Source organism: Typopeltis vanoorti, chromosome 17 (assembly GCF_054136105.1).
Source record: "Typopeltis vanoorti isolate ZY-2024b chromosome 17, IOZ_Tvanoo_1.0, whole genome shotgun sequence".
Classification (NCBI taxonomy): Eukaryota; Metazoa; Arthropoda; class Arachnida; order Uropygi; family Thelyphonidae; genus Typopeltis; species Typopeltis vanoorti.
Window position 1 is genome coordinate 107,176,829 of NC_143565.1, and position 20,552 is coordinate 107,197,380.

Here is a 20,552-nt window from a genome sequence, read left to right on the forward strand (position 1 = left end):
AATAGAGATTCTTTCTGTCACCTCTTCCTCATTTTTGTCACTGCTTTCATCTTCATCACTACCTGTAGAGGCATTTCTCTCCAGATTTTTTAACCATATCTACAATTTCAGAATCAGTGTAATGATGAACTGTAGGCACGTTATCATCCACATTCATTCATTCTGCTAAAACATCTTCATTTATCCTTGATGAAAGCTCCTTGGCATCAGGATTAGTACATCTTTGACATAAGCAAGAAGTTCCTGTATAAGCTGCTTTTCTTTGGGAACCCTAAACCCTGCAATATTATTTTCAGTGTCTTTGTTAGAATGAGAAGTACACATTAAACTTGGCCACAATTTATGCCATCCATTTTTCAGTGTTCATGTTTTCACAGACTTCCACGCATTGGCAACACAGTAGACTGCATCCTTAATTCTTTTATTGCAGGTTATCGCATGCTTATCGACTACAGCACCATCTAAACAGAAACAGTGGCACACCAGCATGGTAAATTTGAAAATGCGCCCTCCGAAATCCATGCCAGAGATCTGAAGGAACTGGATTTTTGAATGCCTACCTGTGCTTACATTTATCTATTTAAAAAAATCTAATTGTTGATTGTATTTGCTTTTTTTTTTTTATATAGTGCCAGATTGCTTTGCATTGAGTTCAATGCTTGACCTGTTTTTTACTATCGTCTTCAAAGTGGACACTGAGAGTCCAAGATCTTTTGCTAAATGCATGCATGTTCCGGCATGCCAATCTACATGTCGCAGATTGGCATGCCAGATCTTTTCTTCTACCGAAATACACTTTGTCTTTTTTCTCCATGTTACTAACATGGATAATCCACCACCACAACTTGAAAGCAACTTTCACACGGTAAATTACGTAGCAGAAATTCTGCAATGTCAATTCGTACTATGATTGAAAAATCACTGTATTGCTCATCACCACATTACTGCTATAAGCGTGCAAGTCACTGTGATGGGAGAAACGAAACTACAGCCGAACAACGCTACCTGGGAACAGAAATGTGTAGATTTCCGCAGAAATCTATTTGAAAATCAGTATTCTCACCCGAGAAAAAAACGCAAATCACGGGAAATAACATCCACATCAAGTTGTTAATGGCGGGAAAACAATATATTGTAAGAATAGGCCTTAAGATGGGACCAATGGGGAAAAATGATGCAAATGGCAGGAAAACGTAAATTGCAGGAATGTAAAAATGGGGTTTTACTGTATATACGGGTAACTCTCGTTCTAATCGAACGTGGTTTCGATAAAAACGCGTTGTAGTAACCCTTTATCTTTTCATGTTTTTCACTGCGCGACTAAAGAATCAAAGTTTATCTTCGTTAAATTTGTCTCTCCCTATATCCCGCATGTAGTTATAAGTAGTGAATTTATATTAGGGAAAATGTCCTTTAGTATGTAGATTATTTACCGTGTAAAGTGTTAATGTTGAAAATTGTCTGTTTTCTGCCAGGAAAGCGCATTAAAAATCATAAGTGCATTAATCTCGATCTGAGCATCTTATTTTCTGGTAAGTTACATAATTAATATGTAATGGTTTTTTATGTAAAATAATTTTTTTTAGTAATTGCCACAAACTGTAACGAAAGGGAAAAACCAACGTTGAAAAGAAAATTCATTACTCGAAGAAAAAATTAAAATCTTAGATCGGTTGAAAAATGGAGGAAAAACCAGCAGTTGCTGCAAGGACTTTGAATTTAAATTTTTAAAATCAACAATTTGAACAATCAAACACAATTAAGAAAATTCGAGAAAGTGTTTATTGCTGGGTCAACGGTAAGTGCAAAGTGCACTGCTCGTATACACGATATTCTAATGGAAAAATTGAGAAATCTAATGATTTGGATAGAAGATTGCACTCAAAAGAAAATTTTTTTTGAATGGAAATCTTATTAAACAAAAAGCTCTCGGTTTATAAACATTTATAGTACAGAGCAGGTATTCAATGCGAATAAATCCGGGTTATATTGATAAAAAAATAAAAATAAAATACAAACATGCACCTATATTTCGAAAAATGAAAGATCAGCTCCTGGATTCAAAGTTTCCAAAGATAGAATTACTCTACTGTTTTGTAGTAATGCAACAGGTGATTACATGAAAAAAAAGGCGATCATTAACCAATCCTCAAATCCTTGTGCTATGAAAGATTAAAACATGCATTATGGTGCAATGAAGTTTATGTTCAATTTGTAAATTTATAATTTACACTTTCATAATTAATTTATAAAATTATTAATAACTAATTTATAATTTATACCATGTATTTGTTTCATAGTTTTCTCAACTTAATGAATTACCTGAATTAAATAAAAATATTTTTTGTTGGATATGTCGTTTACAATTTTGGAACATACCCTACTTTTTCTATATGATCTGGGTCTCGCATAACACGATTTATATAACACGGTATTTCTATGGAACCTAACATTCACGTTATATGAGGATTACCTGTATATATATATATTTTTTTGGTGGATGGAACGTTTAATTTTCCAAATTAAAACATGCTGAGGTTTTTTATTTAAATCAGGTAAACATTGCAGGGGTTTGTTTCTCTTGATTAAAATCAAGGTAGATATATAGAAATGGTCTTTGAATTTTCTTATAAATTATTGAATTTTGGTATGATTTTATTTACTGTGTGCTTTCTTTGCAGATCCTACTGGTATGATGAGCCTGTTGGGGACTGGTAAGTGGTAAGTCCTGCATGCAACCTCCTAATCCCCCTATAAATATTTCAGAACAATTTTAAAGTTAACTTAAGGTCCCCATTTTTATATTTCTGATGCTGGTGTGGATTTTTCTCCTATATTATAACTTTTTTATATTTTTCTTCTATATTATAACTTTTTTATATTTTTCTTCTATATTATAACTTTTTTATATTTTTCTTGGACTTTGTTTCTGAATTCCTTGTTTTACTTGTACATTGAAAAACTTCATTCTTACTGAGTGAAGAAAGTTAAGTTCAATTTTTTGTATTGTTCAGCTGAGGAAAGAATATCGAATTCCTAGTATTTCATTTGGACTGAGGTTGTATTGTCATGTATTTGGTATTTTTAATGCACTCTGCTCTGGAGATAGTGAATCCTGATATTGAAATTAGGAAAGTAATTGATTTGATTGCTTGTCTTTTCCATAAGAGTTTGGCAGGTATAAAATATATGATCTTATTAGGTGAATCCCTTTATCAGTTTGCTTTTAATTGGAGAAATTGGTCATGTCATATGCTGAAAATTGTTTCTGAATGGAGACATTCAGATTATTTTGAAGAACTGAGCTGAAAAATTCTTTTCTTTTGATAAACCTCTGCATTACCTGAAATAGACCTTGAAGTATTTATTTTAATAATGAAAGGTGCTTATCCTTATAGCATGTCATTGTTGTCTTTTAGGTAACATGTATTCTGTCATGTTACATATCTCTGAAACATACAATTTTAAGAATTTTTGAAAGTCTTCAAAGTCTTCATTTTGAAACCAAGATTCCAGATTTCTGAAAGATTACGAATCCCCTTGGCTGTTAAACATAATGCAGTGCGTTCTGCTCTGAATTAGACTGTCCTAATATTAACTTTTTTTTTTTTTTGCTAAGATAAGTTTAATGTTTATATTTCCATCTATATCTGTAGAAAATATGGTACACAAAAACTTGTAGCATGTGTTTATATAAGTCTCATTTTGACTGAGGCAGTGCTCATTCTGCAACATCCTATTTTTTTTTTTATTAAAAAAATGTTTTTTCCTTAAAGTTCCAGCAGTTCATAAAATACCACTTGTTTGAAATGGATACATATCTTGTTAATCTGAAAATAACAAACATTCCAGTTTGAACTTCAAAGTTCAGTTGTTTTTAGAACAGGTTTAGCATTTTTTGATTGTTTTTCTTGGCCAAGAAGTTAATTTATGATATCAATGGATCTTAAGCATAGGCTTCTTATAAAAAAAATTAGGAAAACAATCCAACCTATAAAGTACACTGATAATCTTAAGTGAGAATTGGTAATTGCTTGTCCTGTTCAAAAAAATGCAATAATGCCATTTTTTTTGTAGATGTATGAAATGCCTTATCACACTGGCATATTCTTTTATTTTATTTTTTTGTTGATGATTTTTAGTTATGTTGATAAGAGTTCAAAGTTATGACAAAAGATTGAGTGGGAAATGCAAATTCACATCCATGTCTTCAGTGTCAAAATTAACATTTTATGTTTAACATATTTTAATACTTTGATACTGAATTTTAAAATTTTGTACTGAATTAAGAACTTAAATATGCCTATGTTTTGGTATTTCATACATTCATTGTGTTAACCTTTATCCATTTCAGATGTAACATAACTTAGTGCTATCATTACGTTTTAAGTTTAACTCGACAAAATTTACTGATATTTCACTAAATTTGAACGCTGCGCAAAAGCACATAAACACTAATCACAACTAAAAAAAAAGTAATGTTCTACAGCATTTTCTGGGGCTAGAGCTATTAGCATATCAAAACTTTATGCTGAAGGAGTTAGAAATGCTTCCCTAAATTTTGGTTAATGTAGCCACACTTTTAATTTGGGAATCAGCTTCAGTGCTGTTTCTATGCTCAGAAATTGAATAAGTTTATTATGGGCTCGTAGTGTTTTCTGTCCAACTGGTCTCATTCATAGATGTATATCTCTATCCTGCCAGATTGCAACCTGAGACTTGGCTACTGATTTCATCTTTGCTGTAACTAGCCCATCATTGAAAGGGGGTGTTCTTCTAGTCTGATCTTCTAGACCTGGCTAAATAACACATTAAGAATTTTTTTTTTTTTAACATGTATTGATAGTTTAGAAATGTCTAAACTTTCTATGAAAATTTAAATTCACATAAAATTTTAACTTATCATACAAGTAACTTATTTGATAAGTGACTACATTCAGTTAATAATTAGCCATTATATTTGATTTCTTGATGTGTTGTTTTAATAGATTTTAAACAACACGTTGGAATATTGCATTATAATAGTGAATGCGCTCGAACTGTTTAAGGTATAAAAGGTCCTAAAGGTCTGTGCCTTCATGCTTTAAAATGAATGTTTCCTTTGCCATTAAACAATCTAGGTCATTGAGTCATGATACACTTCAGTATAAAAGTGCAAGATAAGGTTGAGCAGTTGCTCTTTTTACTTAACTATTTAGAAAGTCTTAATTAAGATTGGTCAGAATTGGAGATTGCAGGACAGAATAAGTTGAATCTTGGATTATAATTTCCTCTGGCTTTATGCACTAATCTTGGAAAGAGCTTTTGGGTATATTTTGTAATGTACTAAGTTAATGAAATATCTGTCCACTTTATTCTTTCAGGTTGTTTATAAGATTCATTGGAAAGTCGATACTCTGCTTGCCCATCAACTAGATGTGCTTTTCTTTAAATCGTGAAGTTTTGAGGTTATACCCTTGACCCACTGCAATGTGTATTACCTCTAACAAGGTGAGAACATTTCTCTATAAAGATTTCTGGAATGGACATTATCAACTTGAGCTTAGTAAGCTTGTTCTGCTTCAGATCAGTAGACTCCTTAATTTATTCGACATCTGCTGATATTAGGATATATTTTTAGTCTGTGCCTTTGAATGTGAAAACTTGCAAAGTTTAGCACTTTCAGCCAAGCTCAAATTCTTGTAATATATATTCATCTTATATTGTTTAAGAATATTGCTAGTAGGAATTCTTTTCTTCTTTTTCCCTCTTTCACCTTGTGGTGTCGAGGGTTTTCTATTAATTTAACTGCAACCATAAACAAGGGTAAGGTGGTTATCCCTATGCCTCCTGGTATATATCCTATGTATGTAGAAACATTGATTTCTCAAGTAGGAATATGTTCAATTATCTGATTATTAGAAATTTACCAGATATTTATATACTGATTTTAGGCAAATGTGTGGTAATTCTGTTAATATTTCAATATGAAAGGAATACGAAAATTTGTCTTCCACGTGTTCCCATGGAATTTGAAAAATGACCCTTGAGTACTTTTTAGACCTTAGGTTTTATCCAAGCTAAAGTTTCATTACATGCCCTATTTTCTTTCTAGGGCAGATGGATTAACATCAGCTATATCATGTTAATGTTATACATTTATTTGTAATTAATCCGTAAAAGTGAACTTTCTTATAAATTTATGTAAAACTGCCCATATTAATCCATATTTTGAAGAAGTTTTGAGAAAAATTCATAACGGTTCATGTTTTGTTTTTAATGTCTAATTTAAAGTAGACCAGTTAATGTATATATCAGAGAAGAGGTCTAGCTAAAATTCTACAAAAATATAAAATTTGTTAAAACGCTTAATTGTCGAACCAAAACGTAGGTTAGTGGCAAAAAGTAGTTGCATACTACTACTGTTCAATAATTGTTTGCGTTTCTGCTTTTGAAATAAATGATAAACCTGTTTTATTGCTTTTTATTTATGGACCCTTCTCTTCAGAAATCTTAATATAAAACTTTAGAATATGGAACATGGGTGTTAATTATTAGTTATAATATTGCTATGCTGACTTTGATCAGTGTGCAGTTATTTAAGGGGGGAATTAGTGCCTCTTTGTATACTTCGTTCTTCTACAGAATTGAAGGAAACCAGCTAAGTATGCAAATTATGTTAGAAAGCATAAACGATAGCACTTATCTCGTCTCTTTTATTTTCCACAGCAACGGCCGTGCTCCGCCCATACCAACAGCCGCTCGAAGGCCCGTTTATTTCTGAGTACTCCTACGCTGAGCGATCGCGATGCTGATGAAGAGAACCCACTCGATTGATTTTCCCATCATCGTGCTTCAAACTTCCCAACAATAACAATAGTGAATTCGTATAGCTCTTCCGGAAGTGTTTAAAACTCGCTGTTTTATTTCCTTGATGGCGATTATAACTAGTTGTAGTTTTAACTTTACTAACGTCATTTTTGTGCTCTCTATTTAAAATCCATGCAATAGTTTCGATCAATTTATAATGCAGATATTAATATGTGTTTATATATTAGAAACTTCAGGCTTCCATACCTGCGTAACATTGTGGACATTGCGATTAGTTTAGTGTTGTCGCATGTACTCTACTTAAGCATACATTAAAGCACGTCATTTCTGTTAATGTTTTCATATATCATTGTTAGCATGCGGTAGAGTAATGCTGATCTTAAACATTGTCATTTCATTTTTTAAGACAATAAAGTCCGTTTAACCTGATGCGTTCGTGGCCCATGGAATTTATTTTCGAAAAACACAACCGTTTTATCAGTGAATCTTTGTTAGTTCCTGTTTTTTCATTTGTTGCAACCACCATTTTTTTTAGAACATAATAAATTGTCTTCCCATAGATTTTTGCGTATTTTTAGCTTTGTAAGTCTAATTGTTATGAACAGATGCAAAAGCAAGAAATGGCATTTATTCACTGAATGTTTTGTTAGTGATACACGTATTAACATGAATACAACAGCAGATTTTATGTTCTTGGTGTAAAATTTTGTTATGCAGTTTAAACGTCTGATTTCTCCCATTATAATGAGAGAATCTCATTACAAGCTTATTTTATACTCTAGAAAAATGATTAACTGTTGTCCAGATTACAGAAAAGGTTGTGGGAGAATTAAATTCTTGCTAACAAGTATTAAAAACAATCAACTTTTAGTATGTGCAATATCTTAAACTTGTCATCTAGATTTGTCATGTTCTGCCTTTTAATTTAATGAACAGCAATTTTATTGAATTTTTAAAATTCACCTTAATATGGAAATAGCTGGAAATTCTCAACCCCTTAAAATTTGCAACTTGACTGAGTTTAAACAGGTTAACATTGGTGGTTGACTTTTTTTTTTGGACTGATTACTGATTTTTTTCTGAGCAAGATATCTAATATCAAATCTTGTGACAAGGCTTATTCCTTCTAATTTCTCATAATTATTCTAACATTTTGTTCTTCTACAGCATGTGGAATTAAATATTAGATTGTTAGAATAGTTTTAAACCTACAATGCTAATATGCCATTCGTCTGTATCAAGAATATTTTAATAATTTTATGCACATAAATGACTGGCTATAATTAAAAACTTGACAATATCTGAAATTATTTTCTTCCTAATAAGTTTTTAAATACACTTTCATTATTTTTTCCATGAAAATCAGTTTTGTGTATTGATATAGCAAGGGCTGTTCTACAGTCCTGTTTTTAAGCTGCAAAAATTTGTGTATTGGTACATCAGATACAGCACTACAATGCATCCATACATTTTTAAATTGTTTCATGATTGTTTTGTTCCAATTTGGATGCAGTCTTTTAAGTTCATAATTTGAATTCAAATCAGTGTAAGGTGCATTACTCAAACAAGTTCTTTAGTAAAGAACATAAGTTTATGGTACTTGCAGTTTGTACATTGTAAAATAAACACTTAATACCTCATTACAACTCATTCATTCACACCTCGCAAATCAAGGTATGTGAAAGAAGTATATCAGAAATAAGTGATATTTGGAGTTAGTGTAAGTGTAATATATGGGAAATGTGTAGACTTGGGTTAGATCTTATTAAAACATTGTTTTTGTTAAACATCCAAGTGATCTGGGTGTCTTAAACATCAGGTGTTTGGAATCAAATTGGGAACAAATGACTCTTTAATTGAAGTTTTATAACTGTTGTCATGAACAAATGGGTATGATACTCGATTTAAAATAACTGACAGCACTAGAAAATTCATTCTTACGTGGTCTCATTTCATTGGAGCTGTGCTAAAGCAAACTTAGATTTTAAAGAAAGTTAGTGGAAACTGTACTTTACATTATAATTACATTCTTGTCTATCAATGGATAATTAAAGGATTGATTAGATCACTAATTTGGAGTTTGTCCAAACATTACAATTTTATACTGATTGTGCATTAAATCTTAGTCATCAGTTGTGTAAGTAAACTCGGTTTATATCTGATTCTTAGTGTCTTATTTCTGAGTTCTTTTTTTTTTTTTAATTTTATTTTGATTTCTTGGATCTAGAACATAATAGAACCTTAATGCAATTCAAGTGATTTTTGTTAGCTGAACACTTGAGAAACGATCATGGATCAACATAACCAAATATTTTCATAATTAATTCTCTCAATTCTTTGCAAAAGTGCTTACTTTTTCAGATTGAATTTATTGCATTTTGATGTAAAGCAACATTTAAAAAACATTGCAAAATCAAGGTATGTGAAAGTATATCACAGAGAAATAAGTGATATTTGGAGTTAGTATAAGAGATTCATATATGGCAAATGTGTAGATTTAGGTTAGGATCTTATTAAAACATTACTGTTTTTATGTTAGACTGTGTTTTAACACTTCTACACTGAAAATTCATTGTATTCAAAACATGATCTTTGTTTTTATCTAGAATTGGTTTTTGCCAGTTTTGATTTTGACTGATACTGTAGGTTTGAAGCAAAGCAGTTCCGTTTAAAAGGTTAAGAGCATTTGAATTTTCATGATAGCTGTCTTCTATATTCTTTAATCCTATTTAATTCTAAAAATTAGGATGGAATGATAGTCTTGAATCAGTTTGTATATTGATGTAGATACATTAGAATCCAGATTTGATTTATTCTCCCTGTATTGCACATTCTAAATCCAAGCACTGGCTAATGTAGGTTGATTTCTGCATAGGTTTATCAGATCACGGCATAAGTAAAACTTCATTGATGGAAATGCTATTTGATATATTTCTGAAAGCTTGCAGCATTATACTCGTCTAGCATTAGTAATTTCAGTAATAAAATGTTGCATCTTTGACAGCGAGAATCTTTACCTTCATTAGCTTTGTTCTATGATAAATGTGCTACTATGGTAACAATGTTTTGATGTTCTGTTGAAACCAAATATTTATAATTACTTTATGTAAAGATTAGTGTTGGCAGGTATAACAAGCACAGTTGCTATATTTGATATGAAAAAGAACCAAATGGGATGTCTCTAAAAAAGCAGACTGCTGGTTCACGTTACATTGTTTATGGATCTTAACAGATTTGTGTGTTGCAAGAACACTTGTCAGAGGAGAATCCAACTATTTAAAAATTCATGGTCAGGCTTTGTAGATAGAATACTTGCCTTTGATAAGCTACTTATCCAAGCGGTACTTGGATAAGTGGCATGTAATTTTCAGATTCTGTGCACTATAGTCGAACCTAATTACTGTGAGAATTGCTGTATAGTAGCTCATGCTTACTCCACTGATTCATTCTTTACAATGGTTAAGTGAGTAAACTTGTCCTGTAGGCCACAATTCATATATTGCATGGCTGAATCTAGCAGTGATTTGTATTCATAAATGCTTCATTGTTCAGAATAAGAATGTATCAGGAATGAATTTTCACATTGAAATGATCCCTTATTTATCAAGAATCATTTATAATACCAGAGTTGCAGGATTAATATCCTTGGGTTCAGACGAATTTTTATGGTATTCAGGAGAAATTCTGGCTACTTTGTAGCCGATAGTAATAGCACTTGCAATCTAATCTCTGCTTTAGCTTTTGTATGAGTTGAACATAGAATATCTGGGACACAGTTTTTCTGTATGCCAGATTTCCTATTTTTCTTATGTGGATGTCTACAATACTAAATTGTTCTGAGGTAATTTTTTTGATGTGTACATCTTTTGAGCTAAGGTCATTTCAGATTTCCTTTCTACAATTAAGGGTCCATCTAAAATTGTTACATGGTCATCTCATCTAATTGACAAGTGAAATGACCAGATGATAGGTCATTTCACTTCCAAAATTTTTTCATTTTTATTGGCATTTCTGAACTTTATTCTTGGTGAAGAAATAAATACAACTAAATTTAGTTTTACCATTTGAATTTTCTTTGATTAGTATGCTGCATTTGTTTTATTTCGTGAATAAATCAAAAGTTTTTTAGAACTTGTGAGTAGTAGTTCTTTTAACTTTTGAAAGCGCAGAGAGAGGTATTAACAAATTTGGCATATGGGCAATACATTTATGAGGAGCATGCAAATATTATGTACTGTGCAGGAGGCTATTATATATAGATAATGATCTTGAAACAAAAATAAAACTGCTTATTTTGATCAATTACAGCATGTGAATGCCAGTAAACATAACCTTTAAATTATATTCATTGATGCCAAATGAGAAGGAAGTTAGAGGTTTAGATTTCCAGATTTTTTTTGTATGAACAAAAGTTTGGTAAAGCTATTTGTACCATGGTTGTGTGATGTCATATGGAGGTGGCTTCTTTCCAAGAAGATTGTTTTTTCATTTTCTCAAAACAGACAACTGGCCTTAACAGACATCCTAGCCTTTGGCTGTTTAAAAAAAAAAAAAAAACTGCAAACACCTGAAATATTATACTTTATCTCTATTGTTGGAAAATGTGAAAATGTTGGAAATGTGACTTCAGGAATGGTTATTGGAGATATACTAATTGTGGGACTGCTGGTCTCCAATTTATTTATGAAGCCTCATTTTTTGCATTGAAATACTGATTTTTAATAAGCTAATCGTGTGCAAGATTAGTAGCAGGTATGTGATTTTTCTTGATTGTTTGAGTTGCACCATGAAAATTGCATTTTACAAAATGTAAATAAGATTTCAGTTATGTAGATTGCCACAATGAATTTTCAGCATGATTTTAGCTAAGCTAATTGAGAATTTTTTTTCTCTACTCCATCTCAAGCCAAGATTTGACTATGAACATAACACTGAGTTGAAAAACATGGTATTTAAATCACCTGTATATACTTTTATTCACTTCATCTGGACATGACTGGCCAACTGGATTATATGATTTATAATGTAAGAGTTGGTTTTATTGTGAAAGTAGTGATTTTACTTCTTAGCAGGTTGAGTTGGAATCTAATTTTGTGAATCTTGGTGATATTTGTCTGCTGTGGAGCTGTTATCTAATGTATTGCATGTCTGAAGTAGCTTAAAAAATAGTTTGGATTTGTATTCTTACTGCAGAGATTATAGCCCACAGGACTACCTTTCATGTGTAGGATATACCTAAGTAGATTATTAGCTTCAGTAAATGCTAGATTGTTGATTGTTACTGTAATGGCATGGTAGTTATTGATCATGTATTCATAACATCCACATCTTTTATCATTGTCTATTGACCCTTATTACTCAAGTTCCAATAAAGAGGATAAAAATGGATCTGGACAAGATTGAATTAGAAGTATAGAAGTAAATGTGATTACTTAACTATTGCTTCTACTGCAGTTATTTAACTTTGTGTAGGGAGAAGGCATGTTTGTGAATCCTATATCAGACTGACCAGCTGTTTTGTCGCTGATTCACTTATTGCAATTTAGACAATTGATGGGTGAGTATCTCAAATATTTAATGATATACATGTCAGACTTTTGTTAGGAAATCATCTTAAGTTGGCTTGAAATTTAGATGGAATAGTAATAAGATAGCAAACATGGCGTAGTATGTTGCTGCACAACTTTGATACATATCAATAAAATTATTGGCATAACAATGTTTCTATTAGTTGGCTGAAATGAGAAAATAGAGGCTTGAAAAGGAAATGACTGCCTCAGGGCTCTGTTTTAATCACACATAAATGACCTGTCCAGCCACCATTAATTCTATCATCGGTTCTGGTGATGATAGTACACTATTTTATGCTATCACAGTGCAGTATTTTTTTCTCATAAGGATCTCTTATCCTTGGTGTAGTACACATCTTCAGAGAAGATGATTTCTTTCTTTTCTGCTCAAGTACTGTGCAGATTCTAACATTTTAATTGTAAAATATTTTTCATTTGTTTGTGGATTTAAAACAACCCCAAAAATTCTTGTATTTGGATTTGGCTGTCAGATGATCCTTCTCTTACTGAAGCATTTTTGGCTCTTTGCTATAGGTACACTGCTCTACTGAACCAATTCATTTCTCATAGACAGGTTTTGTAGCATTTGGCCAATAGGCCAACTGGAAATTCACTGAACTTCTCTTCCTTGTTTTATTCCACCTGCCTCTGTCCTTTAAAATTGCTTTCTTTGTAAAGTTTCACAATTGACTTCAAATTCTTCAAGAAATGTTATTTTTTATTTATTTCTTTTTTATCCTTTACCTACGTCACTCACATGGCTGTTATATGTACCTTATGGAATTGGTATAAAAGAAGATACTACACAGGCACCCGGTTTTTAAAAGCAAATAAGGTACCCCTGACTGATCAAGTTTTATTGACCTAATTACAGTTACCCTATTTTGGGTGTTTTGATTAGTGCTGTTTTGTTCTGTTTTTATGAGTCAGTGATCCATTAGAAACTTTGGTAATTTGAATTCGGCAGTATTGAGAGGTGATGTTAAACCTTAGTGAACTGTAGTTCATGGATGTTTATGCAATTACCTTAAACTGACATGCAATATTAAGTATTTGAGTTATTTTGAAAACCCTAAAAATTCAATACCTAATTTTATCCCATTTTATAACAGTGGTAAATATATATAGGTGTATCATTGCTTCTTTTATATAGCGTGAAGGTAACTGGAAATTAAGATGGTTCATCTCGAAATTTTATTCACACCAGATTATGCAAAGAGAACAGCTGCCAATATGTATCAATGTACACTAGTCTCTCTCTTATCCACGGTGGCTGTGTTCTTCCCTATACATACATGCTTATGATAAAGTATAATTTATAAATTAGGTGCAGTAAGAGATTAACAATAACTAATAATTAAATAGAACAATTATTTTATCATTAAAGAGTTTATCGCAATAAAAGTTGTGGATAGAAGCTTAGCAACCTGAGCATATGATTTTTTTTTCTAAGTTGAGAAATTCTACCTTTTCACTCAAAGGAAGCTCTTTATGGCTTCTCTTTGGCATATCTGAAGCATCACTACTCTCTTGCACTTGGGGCCATTATGTAAAATAAGGGTTACTCGAACACTAGTGCTGCAACAGTCAATCTGAAACCTATTCAGAATAGCATGCGATTTAAAACTCGTGAATTTTTCATTGAATATTTTTGGATGGCTACTAAGTGACTAACAAATGGGTATTGTATACAGTACAGTGCGAATACACTGGAAAAAAAGGACGTAAATCGCATCCCTGTGCAAGATTTCATCACATTACTCACAATGTCATGCAATTTAAAACTTATTACTTGTTTATTTCTAGAATTTTCCATTTAATTTAGGACCAGGGTTTGACTGTGGGTAACAAATTGTGGAAAGCGAACCCATGGATAAGCGGGGAGGGCTACTTTGATCTATATTAAAATAGATCAAACTTTTCCATAGTTGTTCTTCTAGATTTCCAAGATATCTTTGTATATGAAACTTGTATACCACTAAATTTCAGCTGATAATGATTAACTGAAATACTTCATATTTCACTAAAATTCTATGAGAAAAGTGACCTGGGGAATTCTGGGATATCTATTTGCTGCTGGTTTGTATCTGAGTTGGGAGTTAGGTTTACACAAAATGTAGTTTCAATTTTAATTCATTGCAAATTGAAATGCAGTGAATTTAGTAACTTCATGTTGGTTATAAATATGTAAAGAAAATGCAAATTAAAACATTCTTTAGAAAATTATGTAGCTATCCAGTTTAAACTTTTAAATTTTGTTAAAAGGACTATAGGGAAAAATGAAAAATTACTTTTTCATTAGACAATTTCCCTTGCTTATATGGTGGAGGAAATTCTTGGAAACTGGTTTATGAACATTACGTCTCAATTGTGAGAAGCACCTTGTCACTGAAGTGCAAAATTTTATTCTATAGTGAGAATAGAATATGGAATATTCTATACCTTTGTTAGAGAATAAACGTTCATTATGATTATTCTCTTCACTTTTGTTTCTCTGATTGAGTAATGTAGAATTAATAGAATAAAATGCTTCTTGTCATTTGTGCAACTTGACCAAAGTTTAATCAAGAGCAGACAGATAATTTGTCTGCGTGTTGGCATCTAATCTCAGCACAAAAATTCTGGAATTTCATTGCCAAAAAAAAAAAAAAAACAGAAATTTTTTGGTTAATGTTGCAGTTTGTTCAAAATAATTTAAAATGCAGATTTTAAATTTTATTGATAGTATTGTCACAGCTAGTGAAACTGATTTGTTTTAAGGATAAAATAGTTTTTGGCAGTTTGATTGTCTGAGGATTCTTTCATAGAGGGAGTGTATTTTAAGTGATAGTGATACAACAGATACTAGCTAAAGAGGAAAATAATACAAAATGAAAAAAAAATACTGGATAAGAAATAATGATACTGGAATTTTGGCATTATAGCTGAAATTACAATTTGAAACATTGAGAAAACAAGTTCATTATTTCTGGCAAGTATTTAAATGACTTCTTAGAATAGAAGTAAGCTAACAAGTGGAAATTTTGACTGATCTGGGTTTATTTTGAGTTCTTTGATTTTCATTGACTTGATGAAACTTCATGTAGGCTAGTATTTTTAAGACTCCCTGCTTTTATTGAATAGCAGATTTCATAGTAGAGAGCAATATTTTGGGCAAATGACTTGCATACATACTAACCTTTGCAAGGTTCTACCTGCAAAAATTATCATTTTGTTTATGAAACAAGCCTTCTAATTTGTTGTAGAGAAGATAAAATGTCATTTCATCAGTTGTTACCAGTTTCTGAATACCCCTCCCCCTGTCGCCAGAGGCAGCAAAAAATACAAACATGCACTTGCTGAAGCAGCTACTTTCAGGAGTATTGCCTTTTGAGATCAGAATTTTGAGTTGTAGATAATATTCTAGAGTCAGTGTAGTGTATATTACCAAAAGTGATAACTTGAGTAATATAGTATGTAGGGAAAGTGATGCACAAGGATAATCATCCATGCAACATTACATGTACAACGAGAGAAAGCTGTTCAACAGAAATAGAAACGTACATATTTATATATCTTATTTTTCGGACCATAAGACTTGACTTTTTACATAGAGAAATAGACTTAGAAATGGAATGCATCTTATGGTCTTGAAGGTAGATGATACCAGGTAAGTCTTGGATTCCCACGTTTTCGATGTGAGCCGAACATATCTCGGTACAAATGTGGAGAATCCCTGATTTACATAAGAAAACTTTAGCAGTGTTAATAGTAGTTAGTGGGCGAGCGTATGCGGTTTTGAATGGATGAGACATTAAGTCTTTTAAAAAAAATACTGTATAAGTAACGCGATGTACTGAAGATGAACTTAGTTTTTGAAGAGTGATAACAATAGTTCAGACAATAATACAAAAAGTCAGTAACGAGACGAGTGAAGACGAACTGAATGCTGCTGGTACAATTTATGGTAATAAATGAAATTTAAGGTTTGTGAATAATTTTATATTTTTTCTAAAAAGTGTCGCATAAATTTGGGGGGGGGGGTCTTATCGTCCAAAAAAAATACAGTAATTTATAAACAGATAATAGAGAAATTTGACGATAACATGGAAGCTCTCACTACTTGTTATAAACTTTTGTTTCAGACATGGTTAGGTGCCTGTGATATCAAGAGCAACTGCTTCAGATCCTACAACTTAGTCATTGCATTTGTCCAGAGATGCTCAAAATAGTTAACTCGCTTAGTCACCATTGATCCATATTACAGTGGTTTATTAGATGAAAGGTTTAAAGGTAGCATAGAACTTGTTTTTATACTAATTGGAGTCGGTGAGAGCAAGTGGATGGTAATTTTGGCAGTAAAGATCTGTTGCTTTTCTTGAAAATAGCTTGAATATGGACTAATTTCTAATCTGCAGGATAGATACTTGTTGAACAAAGGATACAATGAGCTCAAACGTTCAGTACATTAGGTAGCTTGTGATAACTGCAGCTTCATACACAGCTTACATCAGTGCAGTCAACAAATGCAAAGCATGAAATCTGAATTTGAAAGACACAAAAGCAAAAAAATTCATCTCATCAAATGGCATTTAAATCTAGTTTTTTGCCAAGGGCCATTAGGCGCAACTTCTCACCTGTGCTTTTGCTGTCTTCTCTGCGTAGTATTGCTGTGATAGTAGCTAAAGATAAGCTTGACTATATCTAGCATCTTCACCTTGCACGTAGATCATGCTAAGGCAATTCACCCAGCATACCAGAAACCTTCTGGCATCTCTGCTCTTTAACACATTAAAGTTAGGAAGTGTTTCCCATGTTTATTGCACTGACGAGACTTCTCATTACCATTTTTGTGCCGTTTCTTGTGTAGGCTTGTTAGTTACAACCCTTTCGAAAGAATTTTTGTGCTGCTCTCTCACATTGGGCTGATGGGTGGCCTAGCTGACAATTTGCTGCAAGTATATACAGTTAACCACTGTATAACTCAGTACTTATACGTGGTTTCGCTACAACACCGGTCTACAAATTGTAGAAACCTTTGTTTAACGTGGTACTTATACAACATTTGTTAAAAACATGGTCTATAAATTGCAGTAATCCTTTATCTTCATATATTCACCTCGTAACTTTGAAAATCAAATTTTATCCTCCTTAAATTTGTGTCTGCTCGTATTGTGGATGTAGTGATAAGTAGCGAATTTATATTAGGGGAAATACCCTTTAGCACCGCATGTACGTGAATTGTTTACCGTATAAACAATTGTTGAACATTGTCTTCGTTTTCTGCCAGGAAAGCGCATTAAAAATCACAAGTGTTAATCTCAAGCTGACCACTTTATTTTCGTATTGTAATTACATACAATATGTAATGCTCTTTTTATGTAAAAAAATTTTTATAGTAATGGCCACAGAGGGCTTTTGCGATACCTTTGAAAACAAAATTAGCGAATTAATTGATGGGGAAATAGATTTAAATTAAGAGGACTAATAATTAATAGATGATGTCGAACCAAATGACGGGGAAAGTTCTGCCAAAGATCCTGATTGTGATGAATCTGCTAAAAAAAAAAAAATTCAGTTTAAAGAAATTAGCAAAAAGATTGGACTTAGCAAGAAAGTTAGGAAGCTATTTTATGGATAATGATTCCTCAATGGGGCACTCCAGACAATTTGCAAGATAAATCCACTTGAATATTTGTTTAACTCCATATTATGAACTTAATAAATCAATTATACAAATGATGACGTTCGACCACTCGTAAATAAAGAATATCTACGAAATTAGTTTTGAAGAGAGATGATTGAAATATACACTTTATTATGTGCAACGAAGTTTACGTTCAATTTGTAATTTTATAAGTTTATACTATATGTTTGTTTTCTTAACTTACATGAATTACAAGAATTAAATAAAAATATATTTTTGTTGGGTATGCCACTGTTGTTTATATAACTTTAAAAAAAGACGATTTTGAAACATAACCCTACTTTTGCTATGTAATCAGAGTCTAGCGTAACATGATTTATATAACTCGGCATTTCTATGGAACCTAACATCTGCGTTATTTGAGGGCTACCTGTGTATGTATATACACATACTCTGATTTCTTTTTATGTGGTACATAACTTCAAAACATATATAGTACGCCCACAGATACGAGACCTTCGACACTTCTGCGCATGTCAACAGAAGGAGAATCCATTCCGATAATAGGGTAAGCCAGCATTTCCCCGAACTTTTCCTACGACAGAACACTTCACAAATCCTGAAATTTTCATGGAACACCTTGGTTATTTTGTAATGTAATAATTAATTGTTAATTTAGTTGATTTTTGTTATTAATTAATAATTAACCATGCTACCGACCAAGACGTCTATATATACGTCAAGGTTATCATGGATGTGAAGTGCATATTCAAATTGTAATACCATTGATATTACATTGAAATATATGATGGATACGAAGCGTATGAGGATGCGTTTGATCCATAATGGCCAGTAAGGTGGTTAATTAAACAAACATTAAATTAATTTGTGCTGATTTTCATTGACATCCCATTCTGATCACCAAAAATTTATAATTAGCTACTCGTACTTATGAGTGAATGCAGACTTTTCTCCTGGGTGCTAATAGTTTTCCCCTCCTTTTGTATCTTGGAGATTTCTTTGTAGGCTGGAGGTGGATGTATCACTATCTGTTGTATTACAAACACCTTCAATAAGAGATTTCTTAATACCAAAATTAAACAAAGTCCCTTGCCTCTTATTCATATTAAAATTTAAATCTATAGGCCTATTACTTTTAAAAAAATCTCTGTACTACTGTTTCGAAACAAGCACTTTCACCCTACAATATGAACATGTGAAGAAAGTATACAGTATTACTAGATCTGAGAACCAGATACAGATTACTATCTTCGATTTCAATGGAAAAATTTTCTGTATATTTCCTTGCTGATTGGTCACTAACATTTGCAACACAGATGTTATTTCTTTCAGTTTTGAGAACAGAGGAAGCATCCCACATTGTTGTAATCAGCTTGCAGGCAATTTTTATGACCGGTCATAAACAGCAGTATTCCCTTTCCCAAATGTTGAATGGTTTCAATGTGTGAAAATTAACGATAATTCATGAATATTTCCATTGGTTACCAGCATTTGCTACACAGATGCTAATTAGACGTTCTGGGTCTGAGGTTTTCGAAAAACTCAAATTCCTATAAGTGGTTATATTCACGAATGTTATTCTTCTCAGAATATTTCCACTATAACATTTATTCATGAAAAATGCTTAAAAAACTAAAATGACATTCCAGGAGAACTTCCTGCCGAACACTTATTCACCTTCCGTGGAACAGTTTGGGAAACCCTGGGGTAATCAATCCGTATTGTCGGATATATTGTTTATTATTACACAGTGTGAAAAATTAACTTCTCTTTTATGAGCATTGTAGTTAAGTGGTAACTATTTTATTTGTATAACAGTTGGAAAATTTATACAAATAAAATAGTTACCACTATTTTATTTGTATAAATAACATATTGTATAAATATTTTTATAAATATAAATAAAAAGCACGTGATTTCGCATGTTTTGACCAATTCGTTCATCGCCGTTGGACATGATGAACAGAGTGTTGCAGTGAGTGTTCGCGAAGTTTAATTTTGCATATAATTAAGTGTCTTTTTATCATCGAAAGTCTAAATTTTGCTAATTGTTATTTTAAAAATTTAATTTGGCCCAACGGAGAAAAAAAGCACCAAAGAAATTGCTTTTCTTTGGAAATGAAAATTGCAATTTTAGATTGCTTAACAAAAGGGGAGGGATCTACAGCAATTGGTAAACATTTTAATTTAGGTGAATTTACTATAAGAGCAATTAAAAAGAATGAAGTCACAATAAGAAAATCTGGCACAAAACTAAGTGCCAAATTATCATCGAACTCAAGAGATGCTTTATTAGAAAACACGGAATAAGTGCTCGTATTTGGATTGAAGTATTAACTCACAGAATTCCTATAAGTGGTTATTTAATTAAACAAAAAGCTCTTCAGTTTTATTATGAACATATGAAGCAATTGGAGCCGTCTACTTCTGCTTCACAGGCTGATGAAGAGTTTTTGGCTAGCAAAGGATGGTTAACTGGATTTTTAAAAAAGAACACTAAATAACGTGAAGATTACAGGTGAGGT

The 20,552-nt window shown here is 32.0% G+C and overlaps 1 protein-coding gene across 4 annotated transcripts in view; it reads left to right on the forward strand.

The window, feature by feature from the left end:
- Positions 1-20,552, forward strand: part of LOC150097751 (RNA-binding protein 14-like) — a 132,183-nt gene that overhangs the window by 35,052 nt on the left and 76,579 nt on the right. Inside the window, exons 7-8 of one of the 4 annotated variants that reach the window (XM_090407583.1) lie at positions 2,682-2,721; positions 6,709-7,239. In XM_090407583.1, the coding sequence (XP_090263709.1) occupies positions 2,682-2,718 (37 nt within the window). In that variant the 3' untranslated portion in view covers positions 2,719-2,721; positions 6,709-7,239. Of the gene's footprint in view, positions 1-2,681; positions 2,722-6,708; positions 7,240-20,552 lie in introns of those variants that run through there. The other 3 variants (XM_090407582.1, XR_016549704.1, XM_090407581.1) reach the window with 3 other exon arrangements.